The sequence below is a fragment of the Triticum aestivum genome, chromosome 1A (assembly GCF_018294505.1).
Source record: "Triticum aestivum cultivar Chinese Spring chromosome 1A, IWGSC CS RefSeq v2.1, whole genome shotgun sequence".
NCBI lineage: Eukaryota > Viridiplantae > Streptophyta > Magnoliopsida > Poales > Poaceae > Triticum > Triticum aestivum.
In genome coordinates, this window is record NC_057794.1 from 555483166 (window position 1) to 555511055 (window position 27890).

Genomic DNA, 27890 nt, shown 5'->3' on the forward strand with positions numbered 1-27890 from the left:
CTGGCCAGCGCCAGCGGCTCCCTCCATCATCGCCGCCCTCGGCCACATCCAACGCGGTCGTCGGCCACGAAGAGGCGGACGAGCCCGGCAGCAGGGTGTTGTCCCTCCCATCGCTTTCATGTTCGACTACTCTTCCTTGGATCGCCTACCACCACAGATGCAGGGATCCTCTTGACTCACACGCCGACCATGCCTCAACCAGCGAGCATCGGCGCATCGCCGGCGCGCTCCTCTGTGCTCTCCCTCCTCTCTTCCATGGTTGGCACAAGGGAGGGATGAGACGGGCAGGAGAGAGCCTCTTTATCTAGATCAGGCAGGGGTTAGGTTTGGAAAGAGTAAATCAGCTGGAGCGATTGAGGGAAGGAGATCGGAATGGAGCAGGGCGCGATTGAAGGGTATGGCAAGAAGAACTTTTTTTGGAAAGCTTTGATTCTGGTGATAATTACCATATTAGAAATTTCCTTAGTTATAGCCTTACCATACATGGATTGATTTATTACTATAATTATCATATTTGAGATTTCTAAGTTTATAGCCTTACCATACGTGGATTAATTGTGATTGATTACCATAAATACGTTGGGTATTGTCGGCCAGACGAGAAAGAGAAAAACCGGTAGGAGGGGGGTGGTGGGAGGTGGGACGAAGAAAAACCGGTTGAAAATAAACCGGTTGAAAGTGGGAGGACTATTCAACCAATTCGTCCATTAGAAGTAGAGATATAGCCACGTGATGTATCCATAGCGTGGGAAGAGAAAACAAAAGCACAGTTCGACGATTTGGACGCGCACGTGATCCTCAATATATCGATCGATGGCGAGAGGTCGTCGACGCTCCAGGCACCGTCGCGGCGTCAGTAGCGATCAAACCATCGAGTCCTCGTCGTCTACTTGCGCCTCTCTTGATGCGTGCGTCTGCCGTGGCCAAAACCATCAGTCTCCCGTGCACACAACGGCGCCGGCACCGTGGCCTAACCTGCCGGCAGACCTGCTCCGCGACATCTCCGGCCGCCTGCGCGACGTCGCCGACTACGTCCGCTTCCACGCCGTCTGCAAGGCATGGCGCGACACAGCGCCCGATTTGACCCTGACGGCGAAGCAGCCCTCCTTTCTGCCATGGCTCCTCGCGCCCAACATCAAGGACGTCAAGTTCAGATGCGTTTTCTCCAGGAAAACCTACCGCGCCGCGCCGCCATCCAGCCACCGGGACTTGGTGGCCAGCGTCGACGGCGCCGCCGTCTGGTATTTGGTCGATGATGGCCCGTGCCATACTCTCCGTGACATCCTCACCGGAGCCGTCGTCAAGCATCTCCCCCCGTTCCCGAAGGAAATCAAAGAATGCATCACCAAGGGGACTACCAGTAGTACACTTGGACTTGGGTATGACCTCCAAAGCGTCGCCTACGGTGACGGCGCCACACTTCTGTACGGCCTGTACGAGACCGACCCGGAGGACGACTCTATTGCCAGCTTCTGGGCAGCCCTCCTGCATCCCGGAGAAGCCACGTGGACGGTCGTCGAGCGGACGCTTGAATGCCCGGACATTACCAACTTCTACGTCACGTATCACCGTGGAAAGATATTGGTCACCGTCGAGGATAACCTGTGGCACGCCGTGACACCGGACGATCGCCACGGCGTTCGAGATGTGGTGGTGCCGAGCCCGTGGATGCCAGGGGAGCGCCAGGACTACTTATACGGATACAACTACCTTCTCGAGTCCCACGGCGAGCTTCTCTAGGCATCCGTTGAGGTCCGCAAAGATTACATGGATTTGCAGCAGCTCGGTGAGGCCCTTGTCTCCTGCCTGGTTGGCGCTCTCTCGGTGTCCATTCACGCCCTAGAGGGGGAGGCGCCCGAGAAAATGCGCTGGGTGAGGAAGGATGGCGAGAGCCTAGCCAACCGCGTCCTGTTCCTGGGGTGGCCCAACAGCTTTGCTGTGGATGCCTCGCGGCTAGGCGGTGATGCCGTGCCCGGCGGGTGTGCATATTTTGTCTACAACATAGAGAACAACATGCCGGGTCAGTCGTGTTATGTGTTTAGGTACAACCTCATCAACGGCAAGGCCAAATTCGTGGAGCAGTTGCCTCATGGATGGGACGATGATATGTGCATGTGGCTCTTCCCCCAGCCTGCCGTTGCTCCAAACCAGGTATATGCAATTATATTTAGATCTTTTTTTTCTGCCAAACGCAATTATATTTAGACCTAACTCCACCAAAGTTATAGCATGTACCGAACATGACTATTTCACATTGAACTTAGATATATATTGTTATTTCTTTGACGACATTCATAGTTGTGTGATCAATTCTTCTCGTCCGTTTGTGATTCGACCAACAACCTTAGACCTTCGCATCAACTTAGAAGTGAGGAAGAATTATTTTCTTGGAAATAGATAAAAACCTTTTTTGCTAGTTCAGTGACTGGGGCTATACTTGTAAAAACCACATTTTATCCATGCATCATGAGCATTATTCATTCAATGTAGCGGTTAGTAGTGCTATATTTTATTTGTTTTAATTTAACAAATGTCATAGGATAAGCTGATGGTTAAATTGTGTATTGCATCATTATAGTACTGGTTAGATAAATGTACTAACCCTCTGTTCCGCTATAAATTTGATTTTCCTGGATCAGGAAATCAGTGAAAGGTGTGAGAGTTCAAAATGGTGGAAGAGGAAAAACCAGCAGATGACCACAACTCCAAAAAGCACTATTCACATGGAGAGACCTCGGCAACAACATTATAAGTCTTATTTCACGGTGATCGTAAACAACCTGCCTCGCAGGATGAATAACTCTCAGCTGTGACGGTTCTTCAGCCAGCACGGTAAGGTGTCCCAAGCTAAGGTGAGATGTAAGAAGAAGACCAATATCTCAAAGGGATTCGGGCATGTGACCATTGAGATGGTCGAGGAACATGCTAATGCTCTTGCTACACTTGACGGACTGGTGAGTGCATAAGTATTATTTATGGCTTAACTAGATGATACCTCATGTGTTTGATGTGGGACTGGTGGTTGCAATATAATTTCATGTCATTTGATTATTTTTAATATGAATATTTTTAATAATATGAGAACTAAAACTAAAAACATATATGATTTACTGTATTTAATTATTGATGAGGTGGGCCTTTTTGCATGCATGTTTGCATGACGATGTGGGTGTTTTGCATGCATGTGTAACTTGATGAGGTGATGGGCCTTTTCCCATCCTGTTTGCATGATGAGGGTAGGTCTTGTGCATGCATGTTTACATGATGAGGTGGCATGATGTGTGCATGTTCACAAAAATATGTTAGTGGGCTAGCTATTTAGATATAGAAGATTAAGGGTGTTTTTAGTTATCAAATTATTCATATGATCATCTTTGGTTGGTTTGTAGATGTATAACAATCAATGGATGTCTTCTTTCTCTTGTTTCAGGTTTTGGGTGGATGCACCCTTAAAGTGAGCATCGTGAAGGTGATGTGGAAACCAGAACAACATTTGAATTTTTTCGGATCGAGAGAGTATAGTCTTGAACATTATATATAGCTTGGTTTGACGCTATTACTTTTTGTTCTAGTGGTGTTGTGGAAGATTATTTAGTTATGTGAATTGTACTCCTGGAACAGTATCACAGATGACTCGGTCAAAACCAGAACCGCATTTTATGCCTTCATCTAAGATATCCAATATCCCCCACCCCATCTTGTCATCGAGAGTTGTGATGCCTTTCCTTATATCTCTAGGAAGTTGTATGAGTTATCTCACCAAAGACTCTGCTTTATAGATGAAAGGAAACATTTTCCACTGCTTTTTGAGCCATCTACGATGATGGTTTATGTATTATCAGCGAAGAATATATAATAAGTTTTTGGGTAGGAGGTTGAATTGAATTGGAGCATTTTTTTAAAATTCGTTCAGTCTTTTACTATGGAATAATGTATGGAAATTCTTACAACACTGGATGTATGAATTCCACTACTTGGTTTTGGTTTGTCTCAACTTTTACTTTGTGTTCAGTAACATATCCTTTGTGTATTTGTAAAAGATAATTTCTGAGTTTTACATTTGGTGGTGCATTGCAAAGTTTGAATACTAGCTTAAATTAAATTTATACTTATTTATATTATAAAACTGGCCTAATTTTGAATTGTGTGCAATCTTTTGGTGCAAAATGAAAATATTGATGCATATTCTTCCCTCTTCTCAAGATGTTTCGTCCATGACCTCTCTCTCACTCTCGCTGCACAAACACTCTCAAGCTCCTTGGTAGGACCGTACCAAGCGCTTTCGATGGGATTGGAGCCGTGGGAATTTTATTCGAGGTAATACTGCATAGTCAAAGAAATTTCACCAAGACACCAGAACCTAATAAAAAAATAACCAAACGATGGACGACGATTCTCTCCCATCTGTCCCGCAGAACCAGAGCAATGATGTAGAGGAGGGGGCGAGAGATTAGATATGGAGGCAGGGTGCCGGCTACTGTTGTAGCATGATGCTTGAAACCTAATTAGTTGAGCTTTTTTATGGTACCTTATACTGCTATAGAGTGGAGGGAGCAGTACACTAATTTCCCACCGTTGATTTCCTGAGATTAGTATAGTCATTTACTCATTTCCTGTTATTAACGTAGCAACAGTTCATGTTCGCTGTTGCCGCTGCCGTCGTACCACGCGATTGGTTACCCTTATCCGTCGCCCTCAGAACAACTCCCTGGTCGGCAGCTCACCGACGCCCTACTCAAGCGTGGCCATCTCTGACCCTGGTCCTCCTGTCGCGGCCTTTGCATCAGTACAAACTACAAGAGTGGCGTTTTGGCTCCTAGGTGTAGATACATCTATTATGAATATGTATGAAAAACAAATTTCAAAATGTTAAAGAATTGAGAAAAAAACCACGTATACATCCGGACATCCTATGTTCGCACATAAAATTTCGGTGAAAAGGAACATTTTTTATGGCATGTATAAAAAGATAAAAAAACGCCTCGTGAATAGTTGTAATTAAGCATCGAAAATTGTCTTTTTTTACACAAGCCAAAAAAAATGTCCTTTTTCATCAAAACTTGGTGCACACACATATAATGTCCGGATTCACAACCGGGATTTTTTCTTCAATTTTTTAACTTTTAAAAATGTATATGTATATACACCTATGAGCCAAAGTGGAGTTTCGCTACCTCTCCCATTTCTTTTGTATTGGTCCCATGGTGATTTTTGAGTTGACTAGGCTTTCTCTGGGTTGCAGATGGGATGGGATATTCTGCGGCATGGACATGGCCTAGCGATCAGATTTGATATTGAGAAAGAGCCAGAATTATGTATTTATAATGTGGTGTGAAGTGATCAAAATTCTAAAAGGTGGTGCAAATTTTCGACTAGGAGATCATTTGTTACTGTGATTCAATTCTTTCCGCAAAAAGAAATATTCAGTGATAACTTGTCACACACTTTCAGCATGCTGATATACTTTACCTTTTGAAACTTTGAGAGTTTGCGTGTGACCACAGAATTCAAGCTGGTATCGACGCGTACTAGAAATGTCTGAAACTGATTGCTACAGGAGTATGATTTATCTTATACTCCATGTGGATCACTACCACGTTAGCTGGCCACTCTTCCCTGAATCCTTGTGTCAACAGTTTGAAAAGACAAGTTGGATCAACTCGAGGACACTGAAATAATTAAGTTCTACAGTAGTAACCAGTCATATGCGAGTGCGCAAAGATGTTGCATTACCATGGCAATATACTGAACAATTGTATGCATTGGAACATGGATTTGATTACAGCACGAAATCACACACACAAAAATCAAAGCATCTAAGTTTCGGAACACGAATTTAGTTACAGAAAGGAAGCACAAATGGTCAGTGACATGTCATAACTGAATAAGATGATGCTTATGCTGGAATTTAGTCTATTTTGGGCAGCCCAATAATTATTTCAGAAATTTCTAATAAATCTTAGAGACCCATTTAGGCCATTTGTGCAAGGCAAGGAATACTACTAAAGTTTAGTCCCACATTGCTAGTTTAGTGGGAATTGGACCTCCTTATAAGGTAGGTTCTTTCTCCACTTGTACGAGCATGAGAACAAGAGGGACATCCACGCGCGCTCCTCCTCCACCGCCCGCCGCACCACGCCGCGCCGCGAATGAGCCAAGCTGCGGCGTGCACCGCAGGTCGGGACAGTAGGCCTCCGAAACCGCACCTCTTTGAGTCCTGTACGGGAGAAGGGTGATAAGATTTTTGGGGAGCGCTCTGGGCGACTACTGGCTTCTTCATCACGGACTCCGACGACTACTTCCTCGATGTCGACTACCTCAACAACGGCATGGCTGGAGAGGATGTCGACCCCAAGTCCAGTGCTTCTGCTGCTGCTGTCCCGTATGTGTTCTTCTTCTTTCTGTCACATGTCCTGCCATAGTTTCTCGTACTAGTTCTTGCCCTACATGTGTTAGGTTCTACTCCATATATGCAGCATGATCTAGTGTTTGTCCTAGATGTGTTCAGTTCAAGTTCATATATGCAGATGTTATTTACTTTCTCTCCGTCAAATTGCATGACTTGCTTTATCGCAGCTATATTAGTCATGATTTATCTAACATTTCTGTTAATAAAATCATTTGGTAAACTGCTCATATTTCCAACAGTCCAAAAACCTTATTATAGGCAATTTACCCCAAGTGGTTTTGCTGCTTCCATGAGACCTCCTATGTTTGAGGGTATCCACTATAAGAGGTGGCGCGTGAGAGCAGTCTTATGGTTTCAAACCATGAGTTGCTATGACGCCACTCTTCTGAAACCTAAAGGGGAGCTTGATGCTCAACAGGCACAAGCCTTTCAGAAAATGGATACTCTGTTTAAGGCTGCTCTCTTGAGTGTTCTTCGTGAGAACATAGTTGATGCTTATGCGTCAATTGATAATGGAAAAGATATGTGGGATGCACTCGAGGCCAAGTTTGGGGTCTCGGATGCTGGCACTAAGCTGTACATCATGGAGCAATTCTATGATTACAGGATGACTGAAGAGCGCTCCATGGTTGAGCAAGCTCATGAGATACAGTCATTTGCTAGAGAACTTGAGCACTTCAGTTGTATGCTACCAGACAAGTTTGTTGCCGGAGGTATCATCACTAAGCTTCCTCCTTCATGGAGGAACTTTGCTACCTTGCTGAAGCATAAGAGGCAGGAGTTTTTCGTCACGGATCTCATTGGCACTCTTGATGTGGAAGAAAAGGCGAGAGCAAAGGACACACGTGCTCGAGGTATTGAGGGAGGATCTAGTGCCAATGTGATACAGAAGCAGAACTTCCAGCCCCACAAGTTCAAGGACAAGGGCAAGAAAAGCAAACTTTGATGGGAAGAACAAGGTTGTGCAACACACGAACTTCAAGAAGAAGAATGGCAAGAAGAAAGGTGCTTGTCATGTGTGTGGGGATCCTGATCATTGGGCTCCTAGTTGCCCTAATCGCTATGACAAGCGTCATCCTGGAAAAGGCGGCAAGACCGCTAATGTTGTCATTGGAGACACTGACATGAAAGATGCTGGGTATGGTATATTTCCCACTATTCTTTCAGTATGTCATTCTCCTGACTGGTTGATTGACACGGGTGCTAATGTGCATGTATGCGGTGATATTTCCATGTTTTCGTCTTATCAGACCGCATGGACTTCAACCGTGCTGATGGGCAACGGTTCAAGTGCTTCTGTTCGTGGTGTTGGCACGGTTGATCTGAAGTTTACTTTGGGGAAGATCGTGCGGCTGAAGAACGTGCATTATGTCCCCTCCATCAATAAAAATCTTGTTAGCAGATCTCTTCTATGTAGAGATGGCTACAAGCTTGTCTTTGAGTCGAATAAATTTGTCATATCCAAGTATGGAACCTTTGTTGGTAAAGGCTATGAGTCAGGAGGTCTATTTCAATTATCCTTATCAGATGTTTGCAATAAAGTTGTTAATCATATTTGCAACAATAGTGAATCCAATGTGTGGCATTCACGTCTTTGTCATGTTAACTTTGGTTGCATATCACGACTAGCGAAGTTGAACTTAATCCCTAGTTTCACCACTGTCAAGGGATCTAAGTGTCAAGTGTGTGTGCAAGCTAAGCAACCTCGTTGGTCTCACACGACTGCGGAAACGAGAAATCTTGCACCACTAGAGCTCATACATTCAGATCTATGTGAAATGAATGGTGTTTTGACAAAAGGTGGAAAGAAATATTTCATGACGTTAATTGACGACTCCACTAGATACTGCGTGTGTATCTTCTGAAATCTAAGGATGAGGCTTTGAACTTTTTCAAGATCTATAAAGCTGAAGTGGAAAACCAACTTGACAGAAAAATCAAGAGGCTTAGGTCCCACCGTGGTGGAGAGTATTTTTCCAATGAATTTGATGCTCTTTGTGCGGAACATGGTATAATCCATGAGAGGACGCCTCCCTGTTCACCTCAGTCAAATGGGGTAGCCGAAAGAAAGAATAGTACTCTAACTGATTTGGTTAACGCCATGTTAGACACATCGGGTCTCTCCAAGGTATGGTTGGGGGAGGCGATATTGACGGCATGTCATGTCCTAAACCAAGTTCCCACAAAGAACAAAGAGATAACTCCATTCGAGGAATGGGAGAAGAAAAGGTTAAAACTCTCTTATCTACGAACATGGGGTTGTTTGGCAAAAGTCAATGTTCCAATTCCAAAGAAGCGGAAGCTTGGACCAAAGACTGTGGATTGTGTTTTCCTAGGATATGCTTTTCATAGCATTGGATATAGATTCTTGGTTGTAAAATCGGAGGTACCTAACATGCATGTCGGTACGATCATGGAGTCGAATGATGCGACTTTCTTTGAAGATATATTTCTCATGAAGGATACTGCTACCTCATCTAATCAGGAGATGCCTAGTTCATCGAATCAGGAACCAGTTACAATTACCGAACCTACAATTTCGATGGAACACTTTGAAAGTCCCGTGGAGGAGAACAATGAAGTTCCTATTAGGAGCAAGAGACGGAGGACTGCAAAGTCCTTTGGTGATGATTTTCTTGTGTATCTTATAGATGACACTCCCAGTTCTATTTCAAAGGCCTATGCATCTGAAGATGCTGACTACTGGAAGGAAGCGGTTCGTAGCGAGATGGATTCCATCTTGGTGAATGAAACTTGGGAGATAACTGATCGTCCTTATGGGTGCAAACCTACAGGATGCAAATGGGTATTCAAGAAGAAGCTTAGGCCTGATGGTACTATCGAAAAGTACAAGGCTCGGCTCGTGGCGGTTTATACCCAAAAGGAAGGTGAAGACTTCTTTGATACTTACTCACCTGTGGCTTGACTGACCACTATTCGATTTCTACTTTCACCAGCTGCCTCACATGGTCTTCTCGTTCATCAAATGGATGTTAAGATTGCTTTCCTAAATGGAGAGTTGGACGAGGAAATTTATATGGAACAACCAGATGGGTTTGTAATAGATGGTCAGGAAGGGAAAGTATGCAAGTTGCTGAAGTCTTTGTACGGACTTAAGCAAGCACCCAAATAGTGGCATGAGAAGTTTGAAAGAACTTTAACAGCTACAGGCTTTGTTGTAAACAAAGCTGACAAATGTGTGTACTATGGCCATGGTGGGGGCGAGGGAGTTATCCTTTGTTTGTATGTTGATGACACACTGATTTTCGGAACAAATCTGAATGTTATTAAGGAGGTCAAAAATTTCCTATCTCGTTGTTTTGAGATGAAGGATTTAGGAGTGGCTGATGTCATTCTGAACATCAAGTTGTTGAGAGACGATGATGGTGGGATTACATTGCTTCAATCTCACTATGTGGAAAAGATCTTGAGTCGCTTTGGCTACAGTGACTGCAAGCCCTCTCCAACACCTTATGATGCAAGTGTGTTACTTTGAAAGAATCGAAGAATTGCTAGAGACTAATTGAAGTATTCTCAGATTATTGGCTCGCTCATGTACTTAGCCAGTGCTACAAGACCTGACATCTCTTTTGCTGTTATACAAAACTGAGTCGGTTTGTCTCAAAACCAGGAAATGTGCATTGGAAAGCTCTAGAGAGAGTTTTGCGTTATTTGAAAGGCACTGCAAATTATGGAATTCACTACACCGGGCATCCAAAGGTGCTTGAAGGGTATAGTGACTCAAACTGGATCTCAGATGCTGATGAGATAAAGGCCACGAGCGGTTATGTATCACTCATGGAGGTGGCGCTGTTTCTTGGAAGTCTTGCAAGCAGACCATCTTAACGAGGTCAACAATGGAAGCAGAACTCACGGCACTAGATACAGCTACGGTTGATGCAGATTGGCTTCGTCGGCTCTTGAATGACTTGCCGGTTGTTGAGAAACCTGTACCGGGTGTCCTTATGAACTGTGACAATCAAAATGTGATCACGAAAGTGAGCAGCTCAAAGGATAACATGAAGTCATCAAGACATGTTCAGAGAAGGTTGAAATCTGTCAGGAAAATGAAAAACTCCGGAGTTATTGCGTTGGATTATATCCAAACGTCTAAAAATCTGGCAGATCCTTTTACCAAGGGTCTATCACGTAATGTGATAGATAATGCATCGAGGGAGATGGGTATGAGACCCACAATATGAGTTGTTCACAGTGATAACCTATTCTTTGTGATCGGAGATCCCGTGAATTAGATGTGGAAGACCAACTGTTGGTCAACTGAGAGGACAGTATCCTTACTATTCACAATACCACTCCATGAAGATGCAATACTCTCCTAATCTGCATGGCAGGTTGATGTATATCTTAATGTGTTCTAAGTGGCTTATTTAAGCAGAGATGTTATCCTGCAGAACATCTTTTGAAGAACACACCTATATGAGTCTGATTGTCAAACGTCGCAATCTATGAGAGTAGGGTTCTCTCTAGTAAACTCATGAAAGGTCATGGAGTATGACGCATAAGCTCCACCCGCGGGGAAGACCCACGGTAGCCACATATCGGTCAAGGCTTTATGTGAAGGTGGATTCGCAGAAAACTTGCAGTTCAAGGCCCAGTCCACTATTCAAGTTGCTTACTAGTGTAGCATAGAGTTCTAGGTGGAAGTTCAACTTAACAGTCTCCACTGCAGTACCGGTATATAAAATAGTGTTTTGGAACCAAAGGCAAATTGCTGTGTGCCTCTGGGATCTGGTGGGGGATTGCTGGAATTTAGTCTATTTTGGGCAGCCCAATAACTATTTCAAAAATTCCTAATAAATCCTAGAGGCCCACTTAGCCCATTTATGCAAGGCAAGGGATACTACTAAATTTTAGTCCCACATTGCTAGTTTAGTGGGAGTTGGACCTCCTTATAAGGGAGGTTCTTTCCCCACTTGTACGAGCATGAGATCAAGAGGGATATCCCCGTGCGCTCCTCCTCCGCCACCCGCCTCGCCACGACACGCCTCGCATCGCCACAACGCGCTTTGCGTTGCGGGAATGAGCCGAGCCGATATCTAAATTTTTGCCACGCACTACGGGTATACGAAAGGTCACACGGAAGCTGAAAAGATTTTTGTGAAAGTGGAGTTTGAATGCGGACGGTGCAGCCCTTCGGCTGTTGGCTATTCGCTTCGTCTCTGTCTCTTTGTTTCGCCTCCCGTCGTTGCCCTCTCGCCTCCTTCTCTTGCGCCTATAAAAGGGAGGTCGCTCCTCCCAGAGAGATGCACCAGAACTTCTCCTTCCTCTCGCCACCGGTTCCAATCTCTGAGCTGCTGTTGTCTTCATCATCCCGGCTTGCGGCGTGCACGCAGGTCGGGACAGTAGGCCTCCGAAACTGCACCTCTTTGAGTCCTGTACGGGAGAAGGGTGATAAGGTTTTTGGGGAGCGCTCTGCGCGACTACTGGCTTCTTCATCATGGACTCCGACGACTACTTCCCCGACGACAACTTCTTCCCCGACGTCGACTACCTCAACAATGACATGGCTGGAGAGGATGTCGACCCCAAGTCCAGTGCTTCTGCTGCTGCTGTCCCGTATGTGTTCTTCTCTTTCTGTCAAGTTCCTGCCACAGTTTCTCGTACTAGTTCTTTCCCTACATGTGTTAGGTTCTACTCCATATATGCAACATGATCTAGTGTCTGTCCTAGATGTGTTCAGTTCAAGTTCATATATGCAGATGCTATTTACTTACTCTCCGTCAGATTGCATGACTTGCTTTATCGCAGCTATATTAGTCATGCTTTATCTAATATTTCTGTTAATAAAATCATTTGGTAAATTGCTCATATTTCCAACAGTCCAAAAACCTTATTATAGGCAATTTACCCCAAGTGGTTTTGCTGCTTCCATGAGACCTCCTATGTTTGAGGGTATTCACTATAAGAGGTGGCCCGTGAGAGCAGTCTTATGGTTTCAAACCATGAGTTGCTATGATGCCACTCTTGGCAAACCTAAAGGGGAGCTTGATGCTCAACAGGCACAAGCCTTTCAGAAAATGGATACTCTGTTTAAGGCTGCTCTCTTGAGTGTTCTTCGTGAGAACATAGTTGATGCTTATGCGTCAATTGATAATGGAAAAGATATGTGGGATGCACTCGAGGCCAAGTTTGGGGTCTCGGATGCTGGCACTGAGCTGTACATCATGGAGCAATTCTATGATTACAGGATGACTGAAGAGCGCTCCGTGGTTGAGCAAGCTCATGAGATACAGTCATTTGCTAGAGAACTTGAGCACTTCAGTTGTATGCTACCGGACAAGTTTGTTGCCGGAGGTATCATCACTAAGCTTCCTCCTTCGCGGAGGAACTTTGCTACCTTACTGAAGCATAAGAGGCAGGAGTTTTCTGTTCCGGATCTCATTGGCACTCTTGATGTGGAAGAAAAGGCGAGAGCAAAGGACACACGTGCTCGAGGTATTGAGGGAGGATCTAGTGCCAATGTGGTACAGAAGCAGAACTTCCAGCCCCACAAGTTCAAGAACAAGGGCAAGTTTGATGGTAAAGCAAAGTTTGATGGGAAGAACAAGGCTGTGCAACACACGAACTTCAAGAAGAAGAATGGCAAGAAGAAAGGTGCTTGTCATGTGTGTGGGGATCCTGATCATTGGGCTCCTAGTTGCCCTAATCGCTATGACAAGCGTCATCCTGGGAAAGGCGGCAAGACCGCTAATGTTGTCATTGGAGACACTGACATGAAGGATGCTGGGTATGGTATATTTCCCACTATTCTTTCAGTATGTCATTCTCCTGACTGGTTGATTGACACGGGTGCTAATGTGCATGTATGCGGTGATATTTCCATGTTTTCGTCTTATCAGACCGCAGGGACTTCAACCGTGCTGATGGGCAACGGTTCAAGTGCTTCTGTTCGTGGTGTTGGCACGGTCGATCTGAAGTTTACTTCGGGGAAGATCGTGCGGCTGAAGAACGTGCATTATGTCCCCTCCGTCAATAAAAATCTTGTTAGCGGATCTCTTCTGTGTAGAGATGGCTACAAGCTTGTCTTTGAGTCGAATAAATTTGTAATATCCAAGTATGGAACCTTTGTTGGTAAAGGCTATGAGTCAGGAGGCTGTTTCGTTTATCCTTATCAGACGTTTGCAATAAAGTTGTTAATCATATTTGCAACAATAGTGAATCAAATGTGTGGCATTCACGTCTTTGTCATGTTAACTTTGGTTGCATGTCGCGACTAGCGAAGTTGAACTTAATCCCTAGTTTCACCACTGTCAAGGGATCCAAGTGTCAAGTGTGTGTGCAAGCTAAGCAACCTCGTAAGTCTCACACGACTGCGGAAACGAGAAATCTTGCACCACTAGAACTCATACATTCAGATCTATGTGAAATGAATGGTGTTTTGACAAAAGGTGGAAAGAAATATTTCATGACGTTAATTGACGACTCCACTAGATACTGCCGTGTGTATCTTCTGAAATCTAAGGATGAGGCTTTGAACTTTTTCAAGATCTATAAAGCTGAAGTGGAAAACCAACTTGATCGAAAAATCAAGAGGCTTAGGTCCGACCGTGGTGGAGAGTATTTTTCCAACGAATTTGATGCTTTTTGTGCGGAACATGGTATAATCCATGAGAGGACGCCTCCCTATTCACCTCAGTCAAATGGGGTGGCCGAAAGAAAGAACTGTACTCTAACTGATTTGGTTAACGCCATGTTAGACACATCGGGTCTCTCCAAGGCATGGTGGGGGGAGGCGATATTGACAGCATGTCATGTCCTAAACCGAGTTCCCACAAAGAACAAAGAGATAACTCCATTCGAGGAATGGGAGAAGAAAAGGTTAAAACTCTCTTATCTGCGAACATGGGGTTGTTTGGCGAAAGTCAATGTTCCAATTCCAAAGAAGCGGAAGCTTGGACCAAAGACTGTGGATTGTGTTTTCCTGGGATATGCTTTTCATAGCATTGGCTATAGATTCTTGGTTGTAAAATCTGAGGTACCTGACATGCATGTCGGTACGATCATGGAGTCGAATGATGCGACTTTCTTTGAAGATATCTTTCCCATGAAGGATATGGCTACCTCATCTAATCAGGAGATGCCTAGTTCATCGAATCAGGAACCAGTTACAATTACCGAACCTGCCATTTCGATGGAACACTTTGAAAGTCCTGTGGAGGAGAACAATGAAGTTCCTACTAGGAGCAAGAGACAGAGGACTGCAAAGTCCTTTGGTGATGATTTTCTTGTGTATCTCATAGATGACACTCCCAGTTCTATTTCAGAGGCCTATGCATCTGAAGATGCTGACTACTGGAAGGAAGCGGTTCGTAGCGAGATGGATTCCATCTTGGCGAATGAAACTTGGGAGATAACTGATCGTCCTTATGGGTGCAAACCTATAGGATGCAAATGGGTATTCAAGAAGAAGCTTAGGCCTGATGGTACTATTGAAAAGTACAAGGCTCGGCTCGTGGCTAAGGGTTATACCCAAAAGGAAGGTGAAGACTTCTTTGATACTTACTCACCTGTGGCTCGACTGACCACTATTCGAGTTCTACTTTCACTAGCTGCCTCACATGGTCTTCTCGTTCATCAAATGGATGTTAAGACTGCTTTCCTAAATGGAGAGTTGGATGAGGAAATTTATATGGAACAACCAGATGGGTTTGTAATAGATGGTCAGGAAGGGAAAGTGTGCAAGTTGCTGAAGTCTTTGTATGGACTCAAGCAAGCACCCAAACAGTGGCATGAGAAGTTCGAAAGAACTTTAACAGCTGCAGGCTTTGTTGTGAACGAAGCTGACAAATGTGTGTACTATCGCCATGGTGGGGGCGAGGGAGTTATGCTTTGCTTGTATGTTGATGACATACTGATTTTCGGAACAAATCTGAATGTTATTAAGGAGGTCAAGGATTTCCTATCTCGCTGTTTTGAGATGAAGGATTTAGGAGTGGCTGATGTCATTCTGAACATCAAGTTGTTGAGAGATGATGATGGTGGGATTACATTGCTTCAATCTCACTATGTGGAAAAGATCTTGAGTCGCTTTGGCTATAGTGACTGCAAGCCCTCTCCAACACCATATGATGCTAGCGTGCTGCTTCGAAAGAATCGAAGAATTGCTAGAGATCAATTGAAGTATTCTCAGATTATTGGCTCGCTTATGTACTTAGCCAGTGCTACAAGACCTGACATCTCTTTTGCTGTTAGCAAACTGAGTCGGTTTGTCTCAAAACCAGGAGATGTGCATTGGAAAGCTCTAGAGAGAGTTTTGCGTTATTTGAAAGGCACTGCAAATTATGGAATTCACTACACTGGGCATCCAAAGGTGCTTGAAGGGTATAGTGACTCAAACTGGATCTCAGATGCTGATGAGATAAAGGCCACGAGCGGATATGTATTCACTCATGGAGGTGGCGCTGTTTCTTGGAAGTCTTGCAAGCAGACCATCTTAACGAGGTCAACTATGGAAGCAGAACTCACAGCACTAGATACAGCTACGGTCGAAGCAGATTGGCTTCGCCGGCTCTTGAATGACTTGCCGGTTGTTGAGAAACCTGTACCGGGTATCCTTATGAACTGTGACAATCAAACTGTGATCACGAAAGTGAGCAGCTCAAAGGATAACATGAAGTCATCAAGACACGTTCAGAGAAGGTTAAAGTCTGTCAGGAAAATGAAAAACTCCGGAGTTATTGCATTGGATTATATCCAAACGTCTAAAAATCTGGCAGATCCTTTCACTAAGGGTCTATCACGTAATGTGATAGATAATGCATCGAGGGAGATGGGTATGAGACCCACAATATGAGTTGTTCACAGTGGTAACCTATTCTTTGTGATCGGAGATCCCGTGAATTAGATGTGGAAGACAAGCTGTTGGTCAACTGGGAGGAGAGTATCCTTACTTTTAAAATACCACTCCATGAAGATGCAATACTCTCCTAATCTGCATGGCAGGTTGATGTATATCTTAATGTGTTCTAAGTGGCTCTTTGAAGCAGAGATGTTGTCCTGCAGAACATCTTTTGAAGAACACACCTATATGAGTCTGATTGTCAAACGTCGCAATCTATGAGAGTAGGGTTCTCTCTAGTAAACTCATGAAAGGTCACGGAGTATGACGCATAAGCTCCACCCGCGGGGAAGACCCACGGTAGCCACGTATCGGTCAAGGCTTTATGTGAAGCTAGATTCGCAGAAAACTTGCAGTTCAAGGCCCAGTCCACTGTTCAAGTTGCTTACTAGTGTAGCATAGAGTTCTAGGTGGAAGTTCAACTTAACAGTCTCCACTGCAGTACCGGTATATAAAACAGTGTTTTGGAACCAAAGGCAAATTTCTGTGTGCCTCTGGGATCTGGTGGGGGATTGCTGGAATTTAGTCTATATTGGGGCAGCCCAATAACTATTTCAGAAATTCCTAATAAATCCTAGAGGCCCACTTAGCCCATTTGTGCAAGGCAAGGGATACTACTAAAGTTTAGTCCCACATTGCTAGTTTAGAGGGAGTTGGACCTCCTTATAAGGGAGGCTCCTTCCCCACTTGTATGAGCATGAGAACAAGAGGGACATCCACGCGCGCTCCTCCTCCGCCGCCCGCCTCGCCACGCCACGCCCTCGTCACGACGCGCCGCGGGTTGCGGGAATGAGCCGAGCCGATGTCTAAATTTTTGCCCACGCACACGGGTATACGAAAGGTCACTCGGAAGCTGAAAATTTTTTGCTGTACTGGAGTTGAATACGAACGGCGCACCTCTTCGGCTGCTGCCTGTTCGTTTCGTCTCCTCGATTCCTTCAGCCTCCCGGCGCAGCCTCTCGCCTCCTTCTCTTGCGCCTATAAAAGGGAGGTCGCTCCTCTCAGAAGACGCACCAGAACTCTTCCTCCTCGCCACCGGTTCCATACTCTGCGCTGCTGCTGTCTTCCTCATCCCGGCTTGCGGCGTGCAACCGCATGTCGGGACAGTAGGCCTCCGAGAACCGCACCTTTTGAGTCCTGTACGGGAGAAGGGTGATAAGGTTTTGGGGAGCGCTCAGCGCGACTACTGGCTGCTTCATCACGGACGATCCGGTCGCCGACGACTACTTCCCCGACGACGACTTCTTCCCCGACGTCCACGACCTCCTCGACGACATGGCAGGCGAGGACACCGACCCCAAGTCCAGCGCTTCTGCTGCTGCTGTGCCCGTACGTGTTCTTCTCCTTTCTGTTAGAAGTCCTGCTACAGTTCTTGGCTCTAGTTTCTGCCCTACGTATGTTAGGTTCTATGTCGTATAAGCAACTTCATCTAGTGACTGTTCTAGATGTGTTTACCTCAAGTTCATATATGCAGACGATGTTTACCTTCTCTCTGTCAGATTGCATGACTTGCTTTATACTTGCTATTTTAGTCATGTTTTATCTACTATTTCTGTTAATAAAATCATTCGGTAAATTGCTCATATTTCCAACAATCCAAAAACCTTATTATAGGCAATTTACCCCAAGTGGTTTTGCTGCTTCCATGAGACCTCCTATGTTTGAGGGTATCCACTATAAGAGGTGGCGCGTGAGAGCAGTCTTATGGTTTCAAACCATGAGTTGCTATGACGCCACTCTTGGCAAACCTGAAGGAGAGCAAGATGCCCAACAGGCACAAGCTTTTCAGAAAATGGATACCTTGTTTAAGGCTGCGCTCTTGAGTGTTCTTGGAGAGAACATAGTTGATGCTTATGCGTCAATTGACAATGGAAAAGATATGTGGGACGCACTCGAGGCCAAGTTTGGGGTCTCGGATGCCGGCACTGAGCTGTACATCATGGAGCAATTCTATGATTACAGGATGACTGAAGAGCGCTCCGTGGTTGAGCAGGCTCATGAGATACAGTCATTTGCTAGAGAACTTGAGCACTTCAATTGCATGCTACCGGACAAGTTTGTTGCCGGGGGTATCATCACTAAGCTTCCTCCTTCATGGAGGAACTTTGCTACCTTACTGAAACATAAGAGACAGGAGTTTTCCGTTCCGGATCTCATTGGTACTCTTGATGTGGAAGAAAAGGCGAGAGCAAAGGACACACGTGCTCGAGGTATTGAGGGAGGATCTAGTGCCAATGTGGTACAGAAGCAGAACTTCCAGCCCCACAAGTTCAAGAACAAGGGCAAGTTTGATGGTAAAGCAAAGTTTGATGGGAAGAACAAGGCTGTGCAACACACGAACTTCAAGAAGAAGAATGGCAAGAAGAAAGGTGCTTGTCATGTGTGTGGAGATCCTGATCATTGGGCTCCTAGTTGCCCTAATCGCTATGACAAGCGTCATCCTGGGAAAGGCGGCAAGACCGCTAATGTTGTCATTGGAGACACTGACATGAAGGATGCTGGGTATGGTATATTTCCCACTATTCTTTCAGTATGTCATTCTCCTGACTGGTTGATTGACACGGGTGCTAATGTGCATGTATGCGGTGATATTTCCATGTTTTCGTCTTATCAGACCGCAGGGACTTCAACCGTGCTGATGGGCAACGGTTCAAGTGCTTCTGTTCGTGGTGTTGGCACGGTCGATCTGAAGTTTACTTCGGGGAAGATCGTGCGGCTGAAGAACGTGCATTATGTCCCCTCCGTCAATAAAAATCTTGTTAGCGGATCTCTTCTGTGTAGAGATGGCTATAAGCTTGTCTTTGAGTCGAATAAATTTGTAATATCCAAGTATGGAACCTTTGTTGGTAAAGGCTATGAGTCAGGAGGCCTGTTTCGTTTATCCTTATCAGACGTTTGCAATAAAGTTGTTAATCATATTTGCAACAATAGTGAATCAAATGTGTGGCATTCACGTCTTTGTCATGTTAACTTTGGTTGCATGTCGCGACTAGCGAAGTTGAACTTAATCCCTAGTTTCACCACTGTCAAGGGATCTAAGTGTCAAGTGTGTGTGCAAGCTAAGCAACCTCGTAAGTCTCACGTGACTGCGGAGACGAGAAATCTTGCACCACTAGAACTTATACATTCAGATCTATGTGAAATGAATGGTGTTTTGACAAAAGGTGGAAAGAAATATTTCATGACGTTAATTGACGACTCCACTAGATACTGCTGTGTGTATCTTCTGAAATCTAAGGATGAGGCTTTGAACTTTTTCAAGATCTATAAAGCTGAAGTGGAAAACCAACTTGATCGAAAAATCAAGAGGCTTAGGTCCGACCGTGGTGGAGAGTATTTTTCCAATGAATTTGATGCTTTTTGTGCGGAACATGGTATAATCCATGAGAGGACGCCTCCCTACTCACCTCAGTCAAATGGGGTGGCCGAAAGAAAGAACCGTACTCTAACTGATTTGGTTAACGCCATGTTAGACACATCGGGTCTCTCCAAGGCATGGTGGGGGGAGGCGATATTGACAGCATGTCATGTCCTAAATCGAGTTCCCACAAAGAACAAAGAGATAACTCCATTCGAGGAATGGGAGAAGAAAAGGTTAAAACTCTCTTATCTGCGAACATGGGGTTGTTTGGCGAAAGTCAATGTTCCAATTCCAAAGAAGCGGAAGCTTGGACCAAAGACTGTGGATTGTGTTTTCCTGGGATATGCTTTTCATAGCATTGGCTATAGATTCTTGGTTGTAAAATCTGAGGTACCTGACATGCATGTCGGTACGATCATGGAGTCGAATGATGCGACTTTCTTTGAAGATATCTTTCCCATGAAGGATATGGCTACCTCATCTAATCAGGAGATGCCTAGTTCATCGAATCAGGAACCAGTTACAATTACCGAACCTGCCATTTCGATGGAACACTTTGAAAGTCCTGTGGAGGAGAACAATGAAGTTCCTACTAGGAGCAAGAGACAGAGGACTGCAAAGTCCTTTGGTGATGATTTTCTTGTGTATCTCATAGATGACACTCCCAGTTCTATTTCAGAGGCCTATGCATCTGAAGATGCTGACTACTGGAAGGAAGCGGTTCGTAGCGAGATGGATTCCATCTTGGCGAATGAAACTTGGGAGATAACTGATCGTCCTTATGGGTGCAAACCTATAGGATGCAAATGGGTATTCAAGAAGAAGCTTAGGCCTGATGGTACTATTGAAAAGTACAAGGCTCGGCTCGTGGCTAAGGGTTATACCCAAAAGGAAGGTGAAGACTTCTTTGATACTTACTCACCTGTGGCTCGACTGACCACTATTCGAGTTCTACTTTCACTAGCTGCCTCACATGGTCTTCTCGTTCATCAAATGGATGTTAAGACTGCTTTCCTAAATGGAGAGTTGGATGAGGAAATTTATATGGAACAACCAGATGGGTTTGTAATAGATGGTCAGGAAGGGAAAGTGTGCAAGTTGCTGAAGTCTTTGTATGGACTCAAGCAAGCACCCAAACAGTGGCATGAGAAGTTCGAAAGAACTTTAACAGCTGCAGGCTTTGTTGTGAACGAAGCTGACAAATGTGTGTACTATCGCCATGGTGGGGGCGAGGGAGTTATGCTTTGCTTGTATGTTGATGACATACTGATTTTCGGAACAAATCTGAATGTTATTAAGGAGGTCAAGGATTTCCTATCTCGCTGTTTTGAGATGAAGGATTTAGGAGTGGCTGATGTCATTCTGAACATCAAGTTGTTGAGAGATGATGATGGTGGGATTACATTGCTTCAATCTCACTATGTGGAAAAGATCTTGAGTCGCTTTGGCTATAGTGACTGCAAGCCCTCTCCAACACCATATGATGCTAGCGTGCTGCTTCGAAAGAATCGAAGAATTGCTAGAGATCAATTGAAGTATTCTCAGATTATTGGCTCGCTTATGTACTTAGCCAGTGCTACAAGACCTGACATCTCTTTTGCTGTTAGCAAACTGAGTCGGTTTGTCTCAAAACCAGGAGATGTGCATTGGAAAGCTCTAGAGAGAGTTTTGCGTTATTTGAACGGCACTGCAAATTATGGAATTCACTACACTGGGCATCCAAAGGTGCTTGAAGGGTATAGTGACTCAAACTGGATCTCAGATGCTGATGAGATAAAGGCCACGAGCGGTTATGTATTCACTCATGGAGGTGGCGCTGTTTCTTGGAAGTCTTGCAAGCAGACCATCTTAACGAGGTCAACAATGGAAGCAGAACTCACAGCACTAGATACAGCTACGGTCGAAGCAGATTGGCTTCGCCGGCTCTTGAATGACTTGCCGGTTGTTGAGAAACCTATACCGGGTATCCTAATTAACTGCAACAATCAAACTATGATCACGAAAGTGAGCAGCTCAAAGGATAACATGAAGTCATCAAGACACGTTCAGAGAAGGTTAAAGTCTGTCAGGAAAATGAAAAACTCCGGAGTTATTGCATTGGATTATATCCAAACGTCTAAAAATCTGGCAGATCCTTTTACTAAGGGTCTATCACGTAATGTGATAGATAATGCATCGAGGGAGATGGGTATGAGACCCACAATATGAGTTGTTCACAGTGGTAACCTATTCTTTGTGATCGGAGATCCCGTGAATTAGATGTGGAAGACAAGCTGTTGGTCAACTGAGAGGAGAGTATCCTTACTATTAAAATACCACTCCATGAAGATGCAATACTCTCCTAATCTGCATGGCAGGTTGATGTATATCTTAATGTGTTCTAAGTGGCTCTTTGAAGCAGAGATGTTGTCCTGCAGAACATCTTTTGAAGAACACACCTATATGAGTCTGATTGTCAAACGTCGCAATCTATGAGAGTAGGGTTCTCTCTAGTAAACTCATGAAAGGTCACGGAGTATGACGCATAAGCTCCACCCGCGGGGAAGACCCACGGTAGCCACGTATCGGTCAAGGCTTTATGTGAAGCTAGATTCGCAGAAAACTTGCAGTTCAAGGCCCAGTCCACTGTTCAAGTTGCTTACTAGTGTAGCATAGAGTTCTAGGTGGAAGTTCAACTTAACAGTCTCCACTGCAGTACCGGTATATAAAACAGTGTTTTGGAACCAAAGGCAAATTTCTGTGTGCCTCTGGGATCTGGTGGGGGATTGCTGGAATTTAGTCTATTTGGGCAGCCCAATAACTATTTCAGAAATTCCTAATAAATCCTAGAGGCCCACTTAGCCCATTTGTGCAAGGCAAGGGTGACTACTAAAGTTTAGTCCCACATTGCTAGTTTAGAGGGAGTTGGACCTCTTTATAAGGGAGGCTCCTTCCCCACTTGTATGAGCATGAGAACAAGAGGGACATCCACGCGCGCTCCTCCTCCGCCGCCCGCCTCGCCACGCCACGCCTCGTCACGACGCGCCGCGGGTTGCGGGAATGAGCCGAGCCGATGTCTAAATTTTTGCCACGCACTACGGGTATACGAAAGGTCACACGGAAGCTGAAAGTTTTTGCGTAGTGGATTGAATCGAACGGTGCACCCTTCGGCTGCTTTCGTTCGTCTCCCTTCGTTTCGCCTCCTCAGCCCTCTCGCCTCCTTCTCTTGCGCCTATAAAAGGGAGGTCGCTCCTCCAGAGAGACACACCAGAACTTCTCCTTCCTCTCGCCACCGGTTCCTCACTGGCTGCTGCTGTCTTCCTCATCCCGGCTTGCGGCGTGCACCGCAGGTCGGGACAGTAGGCCTCCGAAACCGCACTCTTTGAGTCCTGTACGGGAGAAGGGTGATAAGGTTTTTGGGGAGCGCTCGCGCGACTACTGGCTGCTTCATCACGGACTCCGACGACTACTTCCCCGACGACGACTTCTTCCCCGACGTCCACTACCTCCGACGACATGGCAGGAGAGGACCGACCCCAAGTCCAGCGCTTCTGCTGTGCTGTGCCGTACGTTGTTCTTCTCCTTTCTGTTAGAAGTCCTGCTACAGTTCTCGCTCTAGTTTCTGCCCTACGTATGTTAGGTTCTATTCATATAAGCAACTTGATCTAGTGTCTGTTCTAGATGTGTTAGCTCAAGTTCATATATGCAGACGATGTTTACCTTCTCTCTATCAGATTGCATGACTTGCTTTATATTTGCTATTTTAGTCATGCTTTATCTACTATTTCTGTTAATAAAATCATTCGGTAAATTGCTCATATTTCCAACAATCCAAAAACCTTATTATAGGCAATTTACCCCAAGTGGTTTTGCTGCTTCCATGAGACCTCCTATGTTTGAGGGTATCCACTATAAGAGGTGGCGCGTGAGAGCAGTCTTATGGTTTCAAACCATGAGTTGCTATGACGCCACTCTTGGCAAACCTGAAGGAGAGCAAGATGCCCAACAGGCACAAGCTTTTCAGAAAATGGATACCTTGTTTAAGGCTGCTCTCTTGAGTGTTCTTGGTGAGAACATAGTTGATGCTTATGCGTCAATTGATAATGGAAAAGATATGTGGGACGCACTCGAGGCCAAGTTTGGGGTCTCGGATGCCGGCACTGAGCTGTACATCATGGAGCAATTCTATGATTACAGGATGACTGAAGAGCGCTCCGTGGTTGAGCAGGCTCATGAGATACAGTCATTTGCTAGAGAACTTGAGCACTTCAATTGCATGCTACCGGACAAGTTTGTTGCCGGGGGTATCATCACTAAGCTTCCTCCTTCATGGAGGAACTTTGCTACCTTACTGAAGCATAAGAGACAGGAGTTTTCCGTTCCGGATCTCATTGGTACTCTTGATGTGGAAGAAAAGGCGAGAGCAAAGGACACACGTGCTCGAGGTATTGAGGGAGGATCTAGTGCCAATGTGGTACAGAAGCAGAACTTCCAGTCCCACAAGTTCAAGAACAAGGGCAAGTTTGATGGTAAAGCAAAGTTTGATGGGAAGAACAAGGCTGTGCAACACACGAACTTCAAGAAGAAGAATGGCAAGAAGAAAGGTGCTTGTCATGTGTGTGGAGATCCTGATCATTGGGCTCCTAGTTGCCCTAATCGCTATGACAAGCGTCATCCTGGGAAAGGCGGCAAGACCGCTAATGTTGTCATTGGAGACACTGACATGAAGGATGCTGGGTATGGTATATTTCCCACTATTCTTTCAGTATGTCATTCTCCTGACTGGTTGATTGACACGGGTGCTAATGTGCATGTATGCGGTGATATTTCCATGTTTTCGTCTTATCAGACCGCAGGGACTTCAACCGTGCTGATGGGCAACGGTTCAAGTGCTTCTGTTCGTGGTGTTGGCACGGTCGATCTGAAGTTTACTTCGGGGAAGATCGTGCGGCTGAAGAACGTGCATTATGTCCCCTCCGTCAATAAAAATCTTGTTAGCGGATCTCTTCTGTGTAGAGATGGCTATAAGCTTGTCTTTGAGTCGAATAAATTTGTAATATCCAAGTATGGAACCTTTGTTGGTAAAGGCTATGAGTCAGGAGGCCTGTTTCGTTTATCCTTATCAGACGTTTGCAATAAAGTTGTTAATCATATTTGCAACAATAGTGAATCAAATGTGTGGCATTCACGTCTTTGTCATGTTAACTTTGGTTGCATGTCGCGACTAGCGAAGTTGAACTTAATCCCTAGTTTCACCACTGTCAAGGGATCTAAGTGTCAAGTGTGTGTGCAAGCTAAGCAACCTCGTAAGTCTCACGTGACTGCGGAGACGAGAAATCTTGCACCACTAGAACTTATACATTCAGATCTATGTGAAATGAATGGTGTTTTGACAAAAGGTGGAAAGAAATATTTCATGACGTTAATTGACGACTCCACTAGATACTGCCGTGTGTATCTTCTGAAATCTAAGGATGAGGCTTTGAACTTTTTCAAGATCTATAAAGCTGAAGTGGAAAACCAACTTGATCGAAAAATCAAGAGGCTTAGGTCCGACCGTGGTGGAGAGTATTTTTCCAATGAATTTGATGCTTTTTGTGCGGAACATGGTATAATCCATGAGAGGACGCCTCCCTACTCACCTCAGTCAAATGGGGTGGCCGAAAGAAAGAACCGTACTCTAACTGATTTGGTTAACGCCATGTTAGACACATCGGGTCTCTCCAAGGCATGGTGGGGGGAGGCGATATTGACAGCATGTCATGTCCTAAACCGAGTTCCCACAAAGAACAAAGAGATAACTCCATTCGAGGAATGGGAGAAGAAAAGGTTAAAACTCTCTTATCTGCGAACATGGGGTTGTTTGGCGAAAGTCAATGTTCCAATTCCAAAGAAGCGGAAGCTTGGACCAAAGACTGTGGATTGTGTTTTCCTGGGATATGCTTTTCATAGCATTGGCTATAGATTCTTGGTTGTAAAATCTGAGGTACCTGACATGCATGTCGGTACGATCATGGAGTCGAATGATGCGACTTTCTTTGAAGATATCTTTCCCATGAAGGATATGGCTACCTCATCTAATCAGGAGATGCCTAGTTCATCGAATCAGGAACCAGTTACAATTACCGAACCTGCCATTTCGATGGAACACTTTGAAAGTCCTGTGGAGGAGAACAATGAAGTTCCTACTAGGAGCAAGAGACAGAGGACTGCAAAGTCCTTTGGTGATGATTTTCTTGTGTATCTCATAGATGACACTCCCAGTTCTATTTCAGAGGCCTATGCATCTGAAGATGCTGACTACTGGAAGGAAGCGGTTCGTAGCGAGATGGATTCCATCTTGGCGAATGAAACTTGGGAGATAACTGATCGTCCTTATGGGTGCAAACCTATAGGATGCAAATGGGTATTCAAGAAGAAGCTTAGGCCTGATGGTACTATTGAAAAGTACAAGGCTCGGCTCGTGGCTAAGGGTTATACCCAAAAGGAAGGTGAAGACTTCTTTGATACTTACTCACCTGTGGCTCGACTGACCACTATTCGAGTTCTACTTTCACTAGCTGCCTCACATGGTCTTCTCGTTCATCAAATGGATGTTAAGACTGCTTTCCTAAATGGAGAGTTGGATGAGGAAATTTATATGGAACAACCAGATGGGTTTGTAATAGATGGTCAGGAAGGGAAAGTGTGCAAGTTGCTGAAGTCTTTGTATGGACTCAAGCAAGCACCCAAACAGTGGCATGAGAAGTTCGAAAGAACTTTAACAGCTGCAGGCTTTGTTGTGAACGAAGCTGACAAATGTGTGTACTATCGCCATGGTGGGGGCGAGGGAGTTATGCTTTGCTTGTATGTTGATGACATACTGATTTTCGGAACAAATCTGAATGTTATTAAGGAGGTCAAGGATTTCCTATCTCGCTGTTTTGAGATGAAGGATTTAGGAGTGGCTGATGTCATTCTGAACATCAAGTTGTTGAGAGATGATGATGGTGGGATTACATTGCTTCAATCTCACTATGTGGAAAAGATCTTGAGTCGCTTTGGCTATAGTGACTGCAAGCCCTCTCCAACACCATATGATGCTAGCGTGCTGCTTCGAAAGAATCGAAGAATTGCTAGAGATCAATTGAAGTATTCTCAGATTATTGGCTCGCTTATGTACTTAGCCAGTGCTACAAGACCTGACATCTCTTTTGCTGTTAGCAAACTGAGTCGGTTTGTCTCAAAACCAGGAGATGTGCATTGGAAAGCTCTAGAGAGAGTTTTGCGTTATTTGAAAGGCACTGCAAATTATGGAATTCACTACACTGGGCATCCAAAGGTGCTTGAAGGGTATAGTGACTCAAACTGGATCTCAGATGCTGATGAGATAAAGGCCACGAGCGGTTATGTATTCACTCATGGAGGTGGCGCTGTTTCTTGGAAGTCTTGCAAGCAGACCATCTTAACGAGGTCAACAATGGAAGCAGAACTCACAGCACTAGATACAGCTACGGTCGAAGCAGATTGGCTTCGTCGGCTCTTGAATGACTTGCCGGTTGTTGAGAAACCTGTACCGGGTATCCTTATGAACTGTGACAATCAAACTGTGATCACGAAAGTGAGCAGCTCAAAGGATAACATGAAGTCATCAAGACACGTTCAGAGAAGGTTAAAGTCTGTCAGGAAAATGAAAAACTCCGGAGTTATTGCATTGGATTATATCCAAACGTCTAAAAATCTGGCAGATCCTTTTACTAAGGGTCTATCACGTAATGTGATAGATAATGCATCGAGGGAGATGGGTATGAGACCCACAATATGAGTTGTTCACAGTGGTAACCTATTCTTTGTGATCGGAGATCCCGTGAATTAGATGTGGAAGACAAGCTGTTGGTCAACTGAGAGGAGAGTATCCTTACTATTAAAATACCACTCCATGAAGATGCAATACTCTCCTAATCTGCATGGCAGGTTGATGTATATCTTAATGTGTTCTAAGTGGCTCTTTGAAGCAGAGATGTTGTCCTGCAGAACATCTTTTGAAGAACACACCTATATGAGTCTGATTGTCAAACGTCGCAATCTATGAGAGTAGGGTTCTCTCTAGTAAACTCATGAAAGGTCACGGAGTATGACGCATAAGCTCCACATGCGGGGAAGACCCACGGTAGCCACGTATCGGTCAAGGCTTTATGTGAAGCTAGATTCGCAGAAAACTTGCAGTTCAAGGCCCAGTCCACTGTTCAAGTTGCTTACTAGTGTAGCATAGAGTTCTAGGTGGAAGTTCAACTTAACAGTCT

General features: G+C 44.8%; 1 protein-coding gene across 1 annotated transcript; it reads left to right on the forward strand.

The window, feature by feature from the left end:
• The first annotated feature begins 779 nt into the window (after positions 1-779).
• Positions 780-3668, forward strand: LOC123180922 (uncharacterized). Its single transcript, XM_044593108.1, has 3 exons — positions 780-2151; positions 2640-2852; positions 3431-3668. Exon 1 carries the CDS (start codon positions 814-816, stop codon positions 1738-1740), a length of 927 nt encoding a protein of 308 aa, XP_044449043.1. The 5' UTR covers positions 780-813; the 3' UTR covers positions 1741-2151; positions 2640-2852; positions 3431-3668.
• The last annotated feature ends 24222 nt before the right edge of the window (positions 3669-27890 follow it).